This window comes from Podarcis cretensis (genome assembly GCF_951804945.1).
Source record: "Podarcis cretensis genome assembly, chromosome: 12".
In the NCBI taxonomy this organism is placed as follows: domain Eukaryota; kingdom Metazoa; phylum Chordata; class Lepidosauria; order Squamata; family Lacertidae; genus Podarcis; species Podarcis cretensis.
In genome coordinates, this window is record NC_137181.1 from 59,121,878 (window position 1) to 59,141,314 (window position 19,437).

General features: G+C 40.7%; 1 protein-coding gene across 5 annotated transcripts in view; it reads right to left on the bottom strand.

Annotated features, from left to right (window-relative positions):
* GLI3 (GLI family zinc finger 3) overlaps nt 1-19,437 on the bottom strand; it is a 260,995-nt gene that overhangs the window by 56,881 nt on the left and 184,677 nt on the right. For 4 of the 5 annotated variants that reach the window (XM_079947515.1, XM_079947517.1, XM_079947516.1 and 1 more), the window contains 3 exons: nt 8,922-9,138; nt 8,020-8,136; nt 5,756-5,896 (listed from right to left, as the gene is read on the bottom strand). In XM_079947515.1, the coding sequence (XP_079803641.1) occupies nt 5,756-5,896; nt 8,020-8,136; nt 8,922-9,138 (475 nt within the window). The remainder of the gene's footprint in view (nt 1-5,755; nt 5,897-8,019; nt 8,137-8,921; nt 9,139-19,437) is intronic. The other variant, XM_079947518.1, reaches the window with a different exon arrangement.

Sequence of the window (19,437 nt, forward strand, 5' to 3'; positions counted from 1 at the left end):
CAACTGTTATTTTCCATGAGTCTTGATGGGGTTAGAAGGTGGAAAGCCTGCTAGTACAATATGGACAGCTTTGCACTTTCCATTACAGTGGTACCTCGGGTTACATATGCTTCAGGTTACAGACTCCGCTAACCCAGATATAGTACCTCAGGTTAAGAACTTTACTTCAGGATGAGAATAGAAATCGTGTGGCGGCGGCGGCACAGGAGGCCCCATTAGCTAAAGTGGTACCTCAGGTTAAGAACAGTTTCAGGTTAAGAACGGACCTCTAAAACGAATTAAGTTCTTAACCCGAGATACCACTGTATTGCTATTCAACATTGGTTGAGATCCATTGTTTATGGGCTATTTGTTTTTTAGCTCCTCCCCGTTGAACTCTAATGCATGCAGAGGACTCAGTGGTGTCTTTCAGCCCACAAGCACAACAAAAATCAGGATTCTGAGGCTGAAACTAAACAACTGTCACTAGATGCTCAGATAGAGAATGGTGCCTTTTCCAGCTCCAGCTGGTTCACCAGCTATGACTCCTTTCAGACAGAGATGAATCTGGTATGCTCTGTAATCTATGCTCTGGTAACCTCCAGATCAGATTACTGCAACATGCTCTTTGTGGGGCTGCCCTTGAAGATGACACAGAACCTTCAGTTGGTCCAAAATGTAGTAGCCCGATTACTGCCTGGGGTTCCATTTAAATCTCATGTACCCATTGTTTTAAAACAGCTGCCTTGGTTGCCACTTCATTTCCGGGCCCAATTCAAGGTGTCCACATAGAATCATAAAATTTTCCAACTCTTAAGATTCAATGAGTACACCACTGTTGTATTGTTGGTTGATGTTGCCCTGTTGGTACAAGTTTCCTCACAATAAAGCTGAGCTTATTGGTCATGAATCCACAGACCCTGACCCTCACAGACACCATCGCTTGACCCCAATGCACCGAAGACACTAAGCACCTCCTATTCCACAATGCCCAGCAAATGGTCCAGGGAACACAGCAGGTGAAACCTGCATCAAGGAGAAACACTTGCATTAGGCAGGGTGTTGCCCCTTTAAGCAATTACTCACTTAACATAAAGATATACCATATTTTTCCGCCCCCATGTATAAGACGCCCCCTATTTTGGGGGACTCCGAATTGGGGACTCCCCACTCTGCACTATCTGTGTATAAGACGAGCCCAGATTCTGAACATTATTTTAGAGTAAAAAAACTTATACACTGAAAAGTAAGGTAAATTGGGGCAAAAACCTGCTCTCAGCTAATCAGGCAGCAAACTTTTGACAATAAATATATTGTATTAACACCTGCACCATCTTAAAGCACTCTCATAAAAAACCCTGCACCATCTTAAAGCACTCTCACATTTTCTCACATAGGAGTCAATGCTTCTTCTAAGATGTTGGGTTGTATCCAATGCTGCTGTCACATTAGTTGAACAAATGTCTGCTCACACAACAGGACTTTCTCTTCCTTTTCTCCCCGCTAGAAACCACTAAGCATGCACCCTAAAAAAATCTGCTCCTGGTTGGGTGGCTCTCTGGCCTGGAACAGCTTCTGGGGGCGCACGGAAGGCTGCAGGAGGGAGGAGATGTCCCACTGTCTGAGCAAAAGTCTGTTGTACTTGCACAACAGAAGTTGTCTACAAACTTTTGTCTGTTACAGGACACCATCTAAAAAACAAGGAAGTATGTCTCATTTCAGCACTATTGCACTTACCCAAATTCAAATTTAAATCAATTGATTAACCAAGTAACTCATTAAAGCTCACGACTGATTAGCTAAAGTTTCTTTAATTGGAATAACAGTCCTAAGCTGGCAACCTAATGACAAACTTTAGAATTTAGGTGTGTATATGGGAACATACATTAACACCAACAGTTGATATGGGTGCATATGAAAATCTTCATGCACTTCCCATTGAACATTGAACTTCATGGATGTGTCTGATGTGGACAGAAAGGTGTCTCATCATCCCAAATCACTAGCTTCATGCAACAAACGACAATCAGAGCTGGGTTGGGGCCACTCTGTCTCTCTGATGAAGGCAAGTTCGAAAATTAAAGCCTTAAAATCTGTGAGTTTGGATGTATAATTATTGCTCTTCTGGTCTTTGCTACTATGCAATCAAACTTTCATCAAAGAAAGGAATTTTCTGCTACAAAATCAATATGAAAACATCAAGAAAAATAAATCTAACTTCTTTGAATTATGTATCTTCAAGTGTATTTTAAATAAAGAACAGTTATCACTAAGCCTTCATAGGAACAGCAAAGAAATACAGCACTGTTTCAAATTTCTGACTGCCATTGTATTCATACATAACAGTAACTTCAGTCTTTTTCCTTCTGGGGGCAATTTTCCTAAACAAACACTTATCTTGATGCCTAACTTAACCAATCTCTAGTAATTTGTATAATCTAACAGATAGCTGCAGAAAAAAACAAAACTGAGTTTCAACGAAAAGCAGACTAAGGGAAGGGGTGGAATATACAGCATCTTATTAGCTTCTGGCACAGAAGTGAATTTATCACACACTTAAAACTAACGTGCTCAGCCCAATTATAATATCTTGTGGGCAAAGAAATTAATTAAAGAGTAGAATGATTAAGGGCCCAGCAGCAAACCAAGTTTGAAAAATAAATAAGGTCTTTTTGTTAGGGTTTTCTCAAAAGGAAAGAAAGAAAGAAAGAAAGAAAGAAAGAAAGAAAGAAAGAAAGAAAGAAAGAAATTCAACTGGTAATATAAGTAGGTAATCTTTTTAGGGGTTCCGTGCATTGTAAATGAGACTGGCAGGAAACCCAGCAGTCCAGGTCATAGTTCTGCTCTCCAACTTTGTGATTTGCTAATGTGAAACACATGCATCCCTTTTGCACAAAGTTCAAATAACCCTGGAATTCCAAGAGTGCAGCTCAGTGACTGAACCAGAACAAGGGCAGAACTTGTCAGGATTTAAGAGCTTTCAGCAAAGCCCTTCAATTGCAGTCAGCACCCCATTCCTTAGAAGGATATCAATTATAGATAGTGAGTTGCTTTAGCAAGGGGAGTCAGTGCTGTCAGACACTAGATAGACAACCATGAAGAATCATGAATCTTTCTATTAACTGTAAAGGAGAGGGAGGCTGGTGGCAGGGGCGGGGGTGGTGGTAGAGGGAAAGGATGGATAGGTGCTATAAATAAGGCAGACCCTCTGAATAGTTTAACACACTGCCTGTTAGAACATGCATCACAAACATTTTAAGAAATTTCAGTTCTAAACAGCACATGGAACTTGAAAATTCGCTCCAACTAATGAAAATTGCTACAGCGTCAAAAACTACCTAAGTGGTTTGATCATTATTGTATTGGTCTGTATATTTATTTTGTTTATCCACTCACAGGATGGGACAGTCTGGATATGAACTGGAAACTGGTGGCTCCACGCTGCATTTTTAAATGCTGTTTAAGAATCTTGAGACAGCAATGAATAAAAATATCATTTCCTTCCGCCTAGGATGACCACTGCCAGCTATGTGACCTTTAACATCTAAGCTATGGCATTACCTGAAATGCTATTGAAAGATTCCGGTAACAGCAGGAAAAAATGACAACACCACAGCATATGCTATTGGCATGGTATTCAGCATTGAGATGGCAGTTGGCACACCCCACTTATTTGCTGGTGCGGCAAACTCTAAAGCTGGGATTTTCAAAACTTTTGGCCTTGCAGAAACCTTCATATATTTGGTCACCTGCTGCAGAACACTTGGAGATTGGGGAAACCAGGGAAGCACCCATAAGCACCCACTAAATTTGTAGAGTGCACTGAATAGGCCCACGGAAAGAACATCCTAGAAGAGTAGAATGCTATTATCATGCTTTATACCAAAGAAAGCCTTATGAGCTTCCATGGAACACAGTTCGAAAACAACTGCTCTAGTGAGTTTGATTGCTCTAGGAGACTTTGACACTCCCTTCTTGGGGAAATACATTTCCATTGGCCATTGATGGTCTTTCAGAGCCAGCTGAAAACCTATTTATTTACTTGGGGCTTTAGGTGTCCCAGGGGCCAAATTGTAATCATTTTAATGCTTGTGTGCTTAGCTATTTACTGTTCTTTTGGAACACTTTGCAATGGTGTTCTAATGGTATTATACCTCCCTACCCTGGGCTCCTGTATGGAAGGGCAGTGCAGCAGTCGGATAAATAAATGTGATATGTTACAATGCTGGTCTGTGACTTGTGGGTCGTGGCCTGATCCAAGGTGGGTCACAACCACCAGGCAAATATATAGTAGAACATTAAGAAGTAGGTCTCCGAATGCATGTTTGAGTTAAAAGTGGATCCTGGGTTTGAAAATGTTGACGATACCTGTGCTATAGTGAACAAAACATGATGTAATAGCATTGGCTTTAATAGGCTCACACTCGTGTAGGACTTGCCTCTCCGATTTGTAGAAGAAAGGAAGATACTTGGAAGAGGAATCTGGAGCAGAGAAGCAACAGGCAAGAAAAGGGTTGTGCACTTTGCCCTTCATAGACTAACAGGGCTGCAAGGAGGATAAAATGGCAGCAACTCTAGCCACACATTAAGCTCCTGTAGCTTGGAAAAGAAAGTTACAAATGGAATAAAATAGATCACTGTAAAAAAAAACCTTACATGTCTATAAATCTCTATGAATCCAAGGTGCTGCTTTCAGTTCTTTGGAAGAAAGTACAGGATGCAAACAGAACAAACTGACACATTCCAGCAAGCCAGGTAAACAAATGTCATTTTTTGAGATAAAAAGTATTATATTACTTGGCTTCTATGTTATATAAAATTCACCTAATGCTTTTGACGAATGAGTGAATAACACCTGAGGCCAGATAAATACCACTTATTTAGTTCTTATGTAACTCTCACCTGGAAACTCAGATACAGCATGTTACAGTGACTTTTGGTAAAATGTTGACATGCCTATGAAATCACCTATACTCCATGGCGTGCTTGCTGAGCACTCAAAAACCCAGAGACACAGTAGTGAACAGTGACAGTTGGCTAAAGTGGGGAAATTATGTTTGAACATTTTTTTAAAGAAACACGTGGGTTGTCAACTTTCAAGTGTGAATGTCATCTTTTACATACTTTTGGATGTCACTTGTAATGTAGATATCATAGGAGATATGTTAAGAAAGCAGAAACAATAAGATTCATTAATACATATTTACTTTTAAGAAGCGAGTATTAAGTCTCCTGCCACTAATGCTATAGGGTTTTGCCTTCATCCAAGGGAACTACAATAACACAATGTACTCTTATTCTACCAAGTAATCCACTTCAGCTTACACACACAACAGAAAATTGATACATAAAATGCACCACAAATCCTTTAGGGTTGGGGGGGGCATTTCTCAGTCCCCCCCTTCTATTGTTACAGTCCCATTTGAAAGGAGGGGAATCAAACTTGGCAAGAGGTTAATAATAACTCATGTCCAGCTTACTATTACTCAATAACTATCAAAGCCTCTGATTCAAAATAGTATTTTGTGGCTTACAGGATCAGAGCCATTACACTCTCTATTGAAGACTTTATTGAATTTTACACTAAGCTTTAGCTGACTGAACAGGTCAAATGCTATAGCTCAAGAGTTTTGCTTTATTCGCAGAAACTCAAACTCCTCTCCAGTCGGCAATGGTGTTTGCAAAGAAACTTGACTCAGCAAAGGGTCACAGAACCTGCCCCTGCAGAAAAGGTCACATACTTTTCAAAACCAGCTCCTGGATGCCATTAACTTACATGCACTAGCTGCTCCTGCGTGTCAAACTCTCGCGAACAGCCTTCCCAATGGCAGTTTGTCTCGTAGACCACTTCAGGCTCCTGCTTGCTTTCGTCTTTGTCCCCTTCTTCTTTAACTAATGTCATGCCTTCAGGTGGCTCCTGGGGGAGTGGGGATGAAGAGAAGAGGGAAAGGGCGTAAGAAAGAGGGGCAGAATCCCCTAGCTTCAAAAGTACCAGAAGGGTGTGGGAAGGAAACCTCATTCACTGCCTTTCAGCAAAACCCCAAAGCCCAGAGTTAATCTTGTAAAGCAAAGAATGAGAAATGGACAATTTCTGCACAGCTGTGTCATGTGCTCCCTATTTTGAGAAAACCCGAAGATATATGGCTCTGCTGTGTCCTATGGACTTGCCATTTGCTTCTAAGACTTTGGGCTAAGATCCTGTCTGTCATGGGTGCAAAGCCTAAGTTCTCAACTTGTGAAATGAGGATGTCAAAAGACAGAATTGTTTGGGAAACCAGTGGGATATGGAGATGCTGTTAACCAGTCTAAACCAGATTGATTGGGAGGACTATAAATCAAGCCACAATTTTAAACAGGGCAGTCCTCTCAGGCACAGGTGCCGTAAGAACGGTGTTCAACAATCATCAGCAAAATGCAGGTGTTGGCCAGGCAACATGGTGTTCAGGTGGCTGGTCAAAAATGGATTACATCCTCTGAGTCATGGCCTTTGAACTACCTGGAAACTGAAACCTTTCCACAGCAGATGTTCATTTTACCATGACTGAGCAACTTTGGAGTTTCCTTACCTATACATTTTTTTGGTCCTTCCTTTCTAACAATGAAAACAAGAAGACTTATTGTAGTGATTCATGACTGCACACACATATGCAGCCACACAAAAGTAGAGCAGTCATTTTATATCATTCTAGTATTATGGACTGCTATGCATCAGGGTGTAAAACTTCAGCATTCAACTCTTCTTAGACAGAGAAATACGTTGAGTTAGTAAAGCTGACGGGGAAGATCCAGAATCAGCGTGACGAACTGTTTGAAAAGGACTGGAGCAAATTTATATTATATATGAAAGAGTATTGTAAACATCTGAAAACGTTTGTAGCTTTGAGTTGAAATGTTTTGTAATGACAATATAAGGAACTGATTTACATTTAACAAGGGGAAATATAAAAATAAGAGAGAAGGTAAAAAAGTGGTTATAGAAATGCTAAGATTAAAGTAAATATATATGGAAGTCAGAAAGAGGGGCGGGAGGAGGTCGATGCTCTGGTAAGAGCGAGGTTTGAGTTTATTGATGTATGTATGGATATTGTGATCACAAAATTTGAAAGTGTAATAAAAATTATTTTTTTAAAAAAAATAGACAGAGAAACAATTTTATATGTGTGAAATTCTATGCATAGCCAAGCAGGTTAGGGGTTGTTGGCAAACATCTGTCTTGAGAGACAATGAAGCACGCCTCCGGGGTGAAGTCAAACCGCTGCATTAGCAGCACCAAAGTGACCTCCCCAGGGCACAAGCCTGGGCAGTGTGTATAGAGGTGCTGGGCTGCCCAGGCAACAAGACCCCCCCCCCCCAACCTCATTGATGTGGTCCAAAAGAGAGCAGGGAGGAAAAGAAAACACATTTGGCAGCAGCTTGGCTGCAGGAGTTGCCAGAAGGAGGTGCACAAGGCACCATCCAACTGCCTTAGGGACTCCACTCCTCCAGGTTTGTGTTTACTCTTCAGCCTTTTCTTCTCCCAAAGATATCCCACAAGGCAGTGGAGGTTTAGGATCAGAGCTTTCCTAGGATGGCTACCTTCCCAGGTTGACAAGCCCCATCTGACCCTCACTTCCCTCTACAGCATGTGCAGAAACCACCTTCTTGACCACTGAACCCACTATTGGTCTCATCTGCTCAATCTGCCAGAGCTTGTTTTTGCATGCAGGGGAAGTCCCTAACTCACCAAGGTTTGAGACCCATTGACAACCCTCACTAGGTTTAGCTGTTCCCAGGGTGTGGTCGCTGTTGCATTCTGACAGCTTCTAGAAGTCACAGGTGAAAGCTGAATGCAGGGTGGGGACCAAAGGTGGACAAGCTACACCAGAAGCAGTGTGATTTTCACCCCCCCCCCATACTACTCCTCTCCTAACACCCCAGGATTAGGGATAGGTACACGGTATGTACATTGAGGCCATAGCCTCAGAGCCAAAATGTGCCAATAATTTGTGGATGATGAATAGCTAAGAGAAAAAGGGTATTTGTGGAGCCTCATTGTTTTACCTGCATGCTTCCTGCACCTGGGCTGGGGAGGTCGTCATCTGGTTTTATCTTTGAACGCTTGTTATGCATCGGGTCACCTGTGCTGCTCACTGCAGACTCGCTCGTGGGTTTGCTCTGCTGTACATATTTACGTCCCAAAAGATACAAATACATGATTTCAAACAGATACAAGCAGACCCTTCTGAGCAGATTTACTTGGAGAATTTCCAGAAGGGGAGCAATATTTGCCTCTTTAGCAAAAACAACCAAGTCTCATAGCACCTTAAAGACCAACAAATTTATTATAGCATAAATTTTATAAACTACAGATGATTTAATCAGATGATAACATGTCTTTCAGGGGGGGGGGTGTATGTGTACACACACACACACACAGGTATATAGACATACAGGTGTGAGCATGTGTGTGTGTCTTAGAGGTGTGCATTAGGTTTGTGCACTTCCCAAACCGCAAGGCCCATAGCGATGAGTCAGGTGAGGTTTTCATATACACAAGTTAAATTCCCCTGTTAGCGTCTTGCACGTGGCCGCTCTGCTTACAAACCAGAATCAGCAGGGGGAGTTTTGCCACTAACTTCTGTGGGATATGAATTGTACTCATTTTACTTTAGCTTATTACCGCTTTCTGCACCCTTTGCTTGAACATTCTAAAACTGTCAGATCCAAAACACAGAAACTGAAATATTTATAAGGGATGGAAAGCACTCTATCAATCTGAAACCATGATACACTCTGGGTAATTTATAATAAAAGATTGCATATACTGCTGCCCCAAGGTACTTGTTAGCCAATCTGCTCAGTGGCTGTGGTGATTAATCGCTAACATGACAATGTGGTTGGCTTACAAAAAGGACCCAGACAAATTAGCAGTGTGCAAAAGCTTCTCTTCTATATTCCCTTACCTGTGTGGATTCCGATGGACCTGAACTGATCTGGACAGGATTCAAGACGCTAGGAATGCCAGGAATAGGCCTCTGCGTAGGAAAGGTTGGCGCAGGATGGATAAGTGGAGGGCTGTGTCCGAAGGCTGAGCCCAGGCTCTGCTGACGACTGAGGATTTGTTGATGCATCTGTTGAAGGGATACTGGGGTGGGAGGGTACGCGAAACTCAGAGCAGGGCTGCGTTGCGAGGAAGGGAAAGGGGAGTAAGTAAAATTAGCCACAGAATCAAGCAAAGACACGTGACATTTTAGCAACTTCAAAACATGGTTGAGGATCATTAGTTGTTCCAAACCATGGACTCAGCTATACAGCTGCAAATAAAACATTTTAAGTGTGCTTTAAGTGCAATATACAATGTGACACTAGATGGCGGCAGTGAGCCTTATGGAAAATTCGATGTATTTTTAAAGATGCTTTTTTTAAAAAGCATTTTCAGAACACTATTTTATATGTGTGTAGATTCCACCCATGAAACCACAGCTTCCCAGTTTGGATGAAACAGGAAACAATGTAGTTAATTAAAAACTCTCTGGGTTTAACTGCAGGGCACCACGAAGGGTTGAGAGAAGATCTTTGCATGCAAGAAAGAGGCTCATGCATATCATGATGTTTTAACTGAAATATGACATTTGTTTACCTAGTTTCATGACGAAATATAGTTTGGCTGCTGAATGACACTCTTTTGGTAGATGCAAACATATATACAAAAACACTATTAATACTATTAATACTATTATCAAGTATTAAGCACAAATAAGTTATTCAATATCAAGAACAATGTAGCTTTGATACTGATGGATAATACTGATTTTTGGCAACTAATTATTGACTGGACAACTGCCAATTGCTCTGATGCTCCTTTTCACCTCTCTCCATTCACGCCATTCCTCTCTCTCCTCTCTCCACAATGACTGCTATGATAACTGAATACAGTTACATTTCTCCCTCTTCTACTAAGGTCACAGTCCTAAACACAATTTTCACCACGTCAGTCTCGTTAAATGCAGTGGGACAAGTTCCAGGGAACGTTTGTAGGATTTCAGTGTAGCGTGTGTATGGCTGAGGATGCAGTCAGCCAAGCAAGTTCTACTCCTCTCAGCCTTGATGGGCTGCTACTCATTTGGGGTTGGGAGACAGAAGCAGGACCTGAGCAATGCAGAAAGTCAGTTCACCACTACAACAGCTGCATGCGTAGCTCAGAGTCTTACTAGAATTAAAGGGACTTAAATACCAATAAAGGGATCTTATTCCTGCAGCAGAAGTTAGGAGAAGGTGGGTCATACAAGGAGTGCTAGATTACCTGCTGCTTCTCTACCGAATTTTTGATTCTATTAATCCAAAAGAAATAGGCCTCTATCTTTGGATTCATGTCCATGGTTTGAGGCAAGGTATGATTTCATTTATTCATACATCCCATATACAATAATGGTCCCTCCATATACTGGACATGCATGATTTCCTCAACTAGAATAAAGCCTGAACACCTTCTGTTATGGGCACTCTGTTATTCCAGACCAAATTAATATTCCCTAGATAAAAAAGGACTTTCCTCTCTGAGGGGAAATAAAATCTTACATTTGTGTGCATGACCTCCTTTCTTCCCCCAACAATGTCATCTGATAAGCACGTCCTACCTCGGTGCCATCTTGCCCAAATGTCTGGGGTATGAAAAATATGCAGAATAACCTGGTTTACTTCATACAGTATGTATTCTCCTACAAAGGAGGGTAGCAGGGATGGAGAACCTGCAGCCTTTCAGGTGTTGTTGCCCTGCAACTCCCGCATTCAGGGCCACTGGCCATGCTGATGGGGGATGATAGCTGGAATCCAACAATATTTGGAGGGCCACAGATTCCCCATTCCTGTTCCGCAGCATTTAAGATTGCAAGTGATGACAGACTTCAGATACCATCTATATGTAACTGTGCTGCTGTATTATAGAAAGCAACGGTCAAGTTTCCTATTTTCATATTAAATTGGAATCACATCCTCTTGAGAGACCGTGTGTTGCAGGGACTAGCATGGGGAATAACTGGGTTCAAATCCCCGCTTAGTCATGGAGCTCATTGGATAATTTTGCGAAAGTCACCATTTCCCACTGCCTGACCCATCTCACAGGATAGGAAGCAGAAGAAAAGGAGTCCCAAACAATTTTAGTAGGAAACATCCGATTTCCCTTAGTAAAGAGATTCCTCAAAACATGCTGGGAACCAACTCTGTCTGTGCAACTGTATTATTTTACTCCTTGCTTTTTCAACAGTTGCATTTGATCCTCTCTACCGTGTTGTTGTGGGTGAGTAGACTATGTGTGGGTGGGTGTGCATGCCCCCAGACCTCCTTGGGGGAAATTAAAAAAAAATGTAATGTATGTATTTGTTTGTTTTTTAAATGACTTAATTTGGATCTATCTGTTCCTAAAATCATATTAGTGGTGGTTTTTTTTACAAGTACAAGAGGGTTAAAATGATAGAACATAGGCATGCATGAGTTTGTATAGTATATTAATGAACCAGAGAGAGTAGTTGTACCACTCCAATCTCAGGTTTCTGAAAGGGTGTGTGTGTGTGTGTGTGTGTGTGTGTGTGTGTGAAATCATTGTGTTCCGTGATGAATGGCTTGTACACTGAAGAATAAATTGAACAAACTGGCATAGAGCTCAGTGAACATGAAATCAGCTATTAGAAGAAAGCTTGTGAACAAATTCTGAAGCTGATATGCATCTTTTGATTAATGTCCTATCAATCATCCATAGAGGCTACCTTAGCTAAGTCGTGCTGTAATCATTCATGGTTGCTTACAGGGAACATAGGCAAGGACTAAGGGGCTGCAATAACTGAATATTATTACCAATTTCCCTCTGACTCTTACAGTGAACAATTACTGTTTGGGGGACATTTCTGCCTCCTTTTATTAAAAGGATACAATGTGGAATGAAAAGGAAGTTCCTCAAAGGCTTCTAAAAAATTCCCTGGTGTTTTTAAATTGGCAAACTATTGCAACTAGGAGATCCTCACAGCATTAACAGTAACCTATTCGCATCAAAACTCCTCTCGCCACCTCTTTATGAGCTGTAGTCAACTGGACAAAAGTGCATAGTCAGGAGCGAGAATTGTTCTTTAGAAGGAATTCAAATTCTTTCACCTATTTCAGAGTAATGTTTTCAGCTAATGTGCTTAATCATAGCAATAATTATGATGGCAGACTCTAAATTTGCATTAAACCCACCACTGACATTACAACGCACTTTGATTCCTGCAAATATGATACGTGTGCACATTTTTGTAGGCAATTAAATAAATTACAGTCATTTATTAAATTTAAAAAAGACCATTGGATCTTAATTTTGATGGTAAGCCACTGGCAAAAAAAACACACCTTGCAATGCTCCATTATATTTTTCAGAGGCTTTGATCCAATCTATTCATTTCTACATTACAAGACCTAGAGAGCAGTTTCCCAGTACCATTTTGCCAGAGCCTGGCTGTTTAGGCTAGAGCATACTCTGGGAAATACAGTAGAGTAATGAAGTGATGACAGGTATTAGCATGCATAATGGGCTTTAATAGACATTTATTGTTGTTTAACTGGAAGGGGGAGCAGGGCTTTCCCACCGGAATATTTCTACATTGAGGCTCATTGATCACTAATTTCAGAGGGGAAAGAGGTTAATCCATCAGTTTCTGCAACCAAACGGCACTGATAGAAATTCTTTAGGTGACATTCTGGATGGTCTGAGCTTTCCATCTTTGCAAACAAATGAGTGATATGACAAGCATGGTGTTCAAAACACATTTAACCAATTGATTTTCTCTCCCCCTTGTAATAAGATCTAGAGACATATGAAAGAGTGGACCATGAGCCAAGATTAAAGAAATTGCTTCACACAGAGGAACATAACACTGCAAGATTATCAATAAAACTACTGTAAAACACCATGTCATCCATTCTTTTTCTTTATCTAAAGTTTGTTATTGCAATAAATAGCTGTTATTGAACAGTTTGCCTTTTCCTACAGCTTTCCCAAATTTTAGTACAGGCAGGTTTCAATCTACTCTTAAAAAATACTGAGCAAACCATTTTTGTTATTGTGCTTTCTCTTTGCTTTTGCAGAAGTGACTAACTTGCAATATTCCTAAAAGTCATAACGGGAGGCAGGCATAGTTTTTCTCAGGTGCAAAATGGAATGCAACAATATGCAGTGGGATCCTAAACTTGCTTACTCAGAAATAAATCCCACCAAGATCATTGGGACTTATTCCTTACGCAAGCTAACACTGAAACCTTATGGCTGCAAACCTCTGTGTTTAAACCCCAGTTGGTATTTAATACTGAATCTTAAACTGATGTAACTCGCCCTGGGACCCACTGGTGAAGGGAAGGTAATAAATTTAATAAAATAACAACAAAAACAATATATCTACATAGACCAGGCAGTCCATGTTTTTGGAGTACAACTCCCACCATCCCTGACTGTTGGCCATGCAGGATGGGCTGATGAGAGTTGGGCACACGTAACCTCTGAAGGCATTCCATTGGCTACACTAATGCACGTAAGAGCGTGTTTGTGTAGGGCGCTGTTGTTTGATGCTAAGGAGCAAAGAGGGTCTGCAGCTCAGCAATGCAGAACTGAATTGCAAAGCCATTATCTGTAGGGCTAGTCCAGATACAGTGATTTCTATGGCCAGTACCCATACAGCATTGGCCCAGGTGTAAAGATCACTCACATCTGTATAGCAAGAGAAGCTGATAGTAAATAAACCTGTCCAGTCTTGACTAGCTAGCAAAAAGAGTATTTCACACACAGCCCATTTCAATTCCCAGGGGTTCTTATGGAAAACCTGAGAATTAGAGCAGTTTATGCTTATAACACAAATGGATTTGAAATGCCAGGCTCACCTCATGTACCGTATTGAGGGGGTTTCGAATAAAAAAAGTCTACAATGGCTGAGTATATGCAAATTTGTATTTTCTCTCTTCTTTCTTTTGGAATGAAGTGCCTACACATGCTTGTGCCACGGGATGGTCTGCTACAATAGACCAAATGCCCCATTACCCAGAGAACTTCTTCACTCAAGTTTTTTCTCCCTTAAAAAATGGGTTTTGGGGAGCGGGTGGGAACAGACCCCCCCCCAAAAAATGCAAGAATGGGGCTCCACAGAACTGGGAATTTTCATGGAGGCTCTGTCTCATAATTTATGCTGCTCTTTCACAACATGAACACTCCAGGTAATATGCACTAGAGAAGAGTTAGGTGCCTATTGTTCTCCATGGGCCTAATTCTGTTGGATTGCGGAGAAGTTCTATGTACAGCAAAACCAGGAAGGCAAACACACCCACCCTTATTAATCTGTCCTTATGTTTGTTTCACATTTTACAGTGTGTTTCTAAAACTCTGCAAGAAGAGGAACAGACCAGGGGTTTAAAAAACTAAGGGAGAACACCATTAATGTATTTGTGTTCAAGGATTAGAAGGCTTTAACAAAAAACAACAACTCAGTTTTTTATTCCATTTCCAATATTGTAACAGATTTCAGAAGGAATGTGCCAGCATCGACTGGCTTTATATTTTATTCCTTTTTTCATTTCCCGTGAACTCTCTGCTCCTACGGCTGCAACCTTCTTTGCCTCTAATCCCCATTCTCTAAAATTTTAAAACTGGAGGTAAAACAGGTCAGCAAATTACATTTCGATTACATGAGGGCATCATATTTTATGGAACTGACTTCAAGAAGAAGAAAAGCAGACCTTATAATCAAAACCAAACATTGTGGCTATTTTGTGGCTGTCCTCCTAAGTAGGTCACATTGTTGCTTGTCACAGTTGTGGAATTTACCTCAAAACAGCTGTTGTTAATTGTTAAGATATACAGTATTCTCTTTCGTGCACATTTGTCAAAACAGTCCATAACAGGTATACAAGCCCCGGTTTTAAGAAAACTGTGAAAGCACCAAAAAAGATCCATAAAATCTGGCTGTTGGAAAATGGCTGTTGGAAATGAAGAACCTCTTTCTGATTTTCATGTCTCAGTCATTCACTTCAATTTCTACAGCATAGTAAGGTTGGGTGGAAACTGCCATGCAAACTACCATGGCATTTTTATATCCTTTGATAAATTGTTCAGGTTTCCCTCACCAAATTCTCCTTGATAAGCTGCAATTTATTTAAATTAACATTTATTTTTAAATTTAGGTGGTGAGCCACCACCATATAGTTTGAAGTCTTTTCAATTTCAGTTGTACATGAGAACTGTATGACATGTATCTGAGAGCTTAGTTGTGTTATTGTTACTTCTGACTTCCTCTCTGCTCTCTTAGTTGCAAAAGAAGATTCCACATAGCATGGGTTTTTGTTGGGGGGGGTGTTGTTTGAGAAACCCAACTCCAAGGGGCCCAAGGACACATGAAAGTATTTGTGCAGGTTTTTTAAACCAATGCCAGTGGGTACATAACTGTGCACGAAATTTCATTCCTCAAAAGCTTAGATGCCCTGGTCCAGTGGTTCTCGAACTTCTTTTTCTGGGCCGTACTTTCAGTATAAAAATTTGCTCGTGCCACACCGAATTTTTTATTGATAAGAAATACAGTGGGAAACAAAAAGTAACAACTCCTAGCATTGCTTGATTTATAACACAGAACACAGCTACTTTATGATCAGAAAGTATTAAACAATGCAGCTACATAAGAACAGGAATCACTCCCAAAAACGTAATTATAAATGTACCTTAAGTATCTAGGCAAACTCAACGAGATGTGTGAGATGGCTTTTGCTGGGTCATCTCATTTATTTTAGGTCTAATTTGAGACAAGCTCTTATCTCCTCATCAACATCAAGAAGCTTTTCTCTTTTCTGATCTTTCACATTTGTCAAAGTTGAAAATCCCTGATTACAGCAATATGTCGTGGAGAACTGTAGAAGAACAGCCAGGGCTTTTGAATATCTATCCATATTCTGCATATGTGTGTCACGCGCACACACACACACACACTACAGTGAAATATTTAAATGTTTCCTTGTCCTTGAATCTTTCCGCCACACTTGCCATCCTCTCCTGCCACACCAGGCTGGTGCATCACACCCTTTGGAGAACCACTGTCCTTGTTCAAGAAGCCTCAGAAATAAAAACCACCTGCAAGCCAAAGCCGAGGGAGGGACAGCTCCAATGGCCTAAGGGCTGCTTTCGTTTTCCTTAACCAGCGCTAGCAACTGCCTGCCTCTTGTGTGCCAACTGCTGAACTGCAGCCAGTAGAGCTCTCTTAGGAAGGGAAAGGAATCAGCTGTGAAGTTGACATGAATGCTCATTTGATGTCGAGGTGCATCATGATCCTCATCCTGTCACCATTCAAGTTGATGGATGCACAAGGTTCTCTAGCCACATGCAGCACAACGTTAAACCGGGATCAGCATCATAATGTTTTGTTTCATATGCCCATCCTGCTGAATTCTGGTCTAATAGTTTTCCAAATGCCACAGCAGCATCAGCCAAGCAGTTTTCTAGCTGGATAAATTTTATTTCTTTGCGTTTTTAGATACATGCATTGTTTTATTCAGCTGCTTCATTTGACAAATGCCTACCAGTTTGTAACATTTGTTTCATTTCAACAAATTTATTTAGAGGCATTCTGCGTAGCATCGATATATTTAATATATAGCTCTGAAATGTGCTTTGTTCTATTATATATGCAATATTTATTCTGGCAGTCTCCTACTAAACTATTAACAAAAATTGTGTGCTCTTGACTCATCATGTTTGCACTGTGTTTAACACTCAGAATATTTTTACTCCTGAAGTCTTAAGTGTTCTTTAGCTAACTTCCATTGGATGAAGTTGATGTTTTCTACTTTATTTAAATTTTCCTTTCATTGCACTTCCATTGTAGTTTTAGTTTTCTTACTGAATAAGAGGCAATAATGGTTTCTTTACAATTTCCACCAGTGCTTACCCATTATCTGTTTTATTTTATCTTTTATAACAAACTGTATTTCTCTTCCTGAAAAAGAGTATTGCTATACATAAACCATTGTTAACACAGGTTGTTGGTGCAGTACTGAAGACGGATGAACTTTTGTCATTTCCAAACTATAACCACTAGAATCTCCTTAAAGCAGAAGTTTTTAGAGATTATAGTTTTGAAATGACAGAAGCATTTTTATTAGTTTTCCCTGCCTCCCTGAAGGAGTTGGTGTTGACGCCATGCCAGTTTTCTCTGTTGATTTTCTTCCCTTACTCAGCAAGTTGCTAGATAACATTGAGGATTTAGACCTATTTTTATCTGACTTTCAGACTAGTTTTAGAACAGAAGCCACTTTGGTTGTTCTAGCTGACAACTTTCACTGGAAGCATGCCCTGTTTGATTGGGCTTTTTATAATTAAGTTTTGGTGGTTAAATTTAATTTATTGTAGGATTTGGCTTAACAATATTATTAACAATACAGTCATACCTTGGTTTTTGAACAGCTTAGTTCTCGAATGTTTCAGCTGTTCCAGTTTGCAAACTATTTGTGGAAGCTGAACGTCCGCGGCTTCCGATTGGCTGCAGAAGCTGCACTTTGGTTTCCGAATGTTTTGGGAGTTGAACGGACCTCTGGAACAGATTCCGTTTGACTTCCAAGGTACGACCGTACTGCTCACCTGGTCTGATCTGCAAATATGGTTTACTGCATGCTGATATGTTTAATTGCTGCTTTTTATTTATTTGTATATTGGTATGCTCTTATATAAAGAGTGTTTTTAAAATTTGTAATGCTCTAATGGAATTTTGCTGGGGTGTTAGGGGAGGGGCAGTATCTCTGGTGGGGGACATTGCATGCTCTTTCTGGGTGCCTCATCCACCAGGCAGACATAGCATCGTATTGTATAAGGCTGAACAAGCATCACTGCTGGTTATCATCACTGGCCACCTGCAGTTGAGACACACAGTCAGAAGGTTCACATATCACAGCTCTTTTGAGATCTGTCACACTCGGGGATGACACTTTGAATGATCCCCCTTGTGAATAACCAGGAGAGCATTCACACGTGCAAAGTGCGATGCACAGGTCAACCTATGCACAGAATTCATCTCATGAAGCTTAGTTTGGAGCATCTATGAAATCTCAAATCTTCAAATGAACAAAAACAATAGGTTGATATGGCATTATTTAAGGCTTATGGGGGGATCTGATGCTGAGAGACATCTGGTTCTTCTTTATGCTCTTTGTATTTTTAAATGGCTACCTTATTTCTAGGGCAAATTATTACTAAATATGTAGAGCTTGTGTAAAATTTTGCATATTCAATGAGTGGAAACCTTTGCTGAAAAGCAAAACAAATCACATAGCAATGACTTGCGCAGTCTCTTGCCCCCCAAGTCTCAGAAGTATTGATGACCTGTTGCTTCTTGGGTAGCTGAGGGAATGCAAGACTTTCTAAAGCCTTAAAAGTCGGGGGGGGGGGGGGCTTTTTGCATAGCTCCATCTGGTATGGAAGATTTGAAAGAAAATGTACAAGGAGAACTCAAAGAGCACATGGAAAACTACTGTTTTCAATGCTAGTACAAGTGCAACCAAATACTTTTGAGCTCAGCAACATTTCAACCCAAAATAGGGGGGGAAATAGGAATAATTAGGGGAAAGCCCATTACTCGGAGCTCTGTGGCATATAAATATTGTTCAGGATTATAAATTACTCATTAAAGGCATAAATTAAGAAATGTATGTGCCCATCCTATTGTAATACTGTGATGAGTCACCCTTCTCTAACGTGTGACACACCCTTTCCCACTCAAACCTAACGTGGCAAATCTGAGCTTCCGTTATCGGAATAGGAATGAAAAGATAAAATTGGTTTGTTGCTGTTCAATATTCCCCACAAGATTTCCATGGAACTGTAGAGTTGGAAGGGACTCCAGGGGTCATCTAGTCCAGCCCCCTGCAACGCGGGAATCTCAACTCAAGCACCCATGACAGATGGTCATCCAACATCTGCTTAAAAACCTTCAATGAAGGAGAGTCCACCACCTTCCAAGGAAGTCCATTCCACTGTCCTTCCTGACGTTTAGTCAGAATCTCCTTTCTTGTAACTTAAAGCCAATGTTTGGGCTTATTCCATCTTCCATGTGACAGTCCTTTAGCTCCTAAATAGATGGCTCCCTTGTTGCTTTTTCCACCTTCTGGGAAATGAAACTGACATTTTATTAAGCCACTACACTGCCCAATTAAGTGTGGATCTGCACCCTTTGGTATGGTTGCCAAATCAGAGGGCTGACGTACTTTTAAGGATTGCATAGAAGAGAATTTTGCCAGTGTGGCTTACTGCATCACTGTAGCAATGGGATGCAGAAAGGTCTATTTGGGAAAACTCTGATATTTTTAATGCAACATTTATAGTTACAGAAGTCCTTGTGCCATCCACACCTCAAGAAGTTAGAAATTGGTGCAATTCATTAAAAGTGGCCCAATTTCCTATCAGCTTTCCTATACATGCACGGTATACTAGCA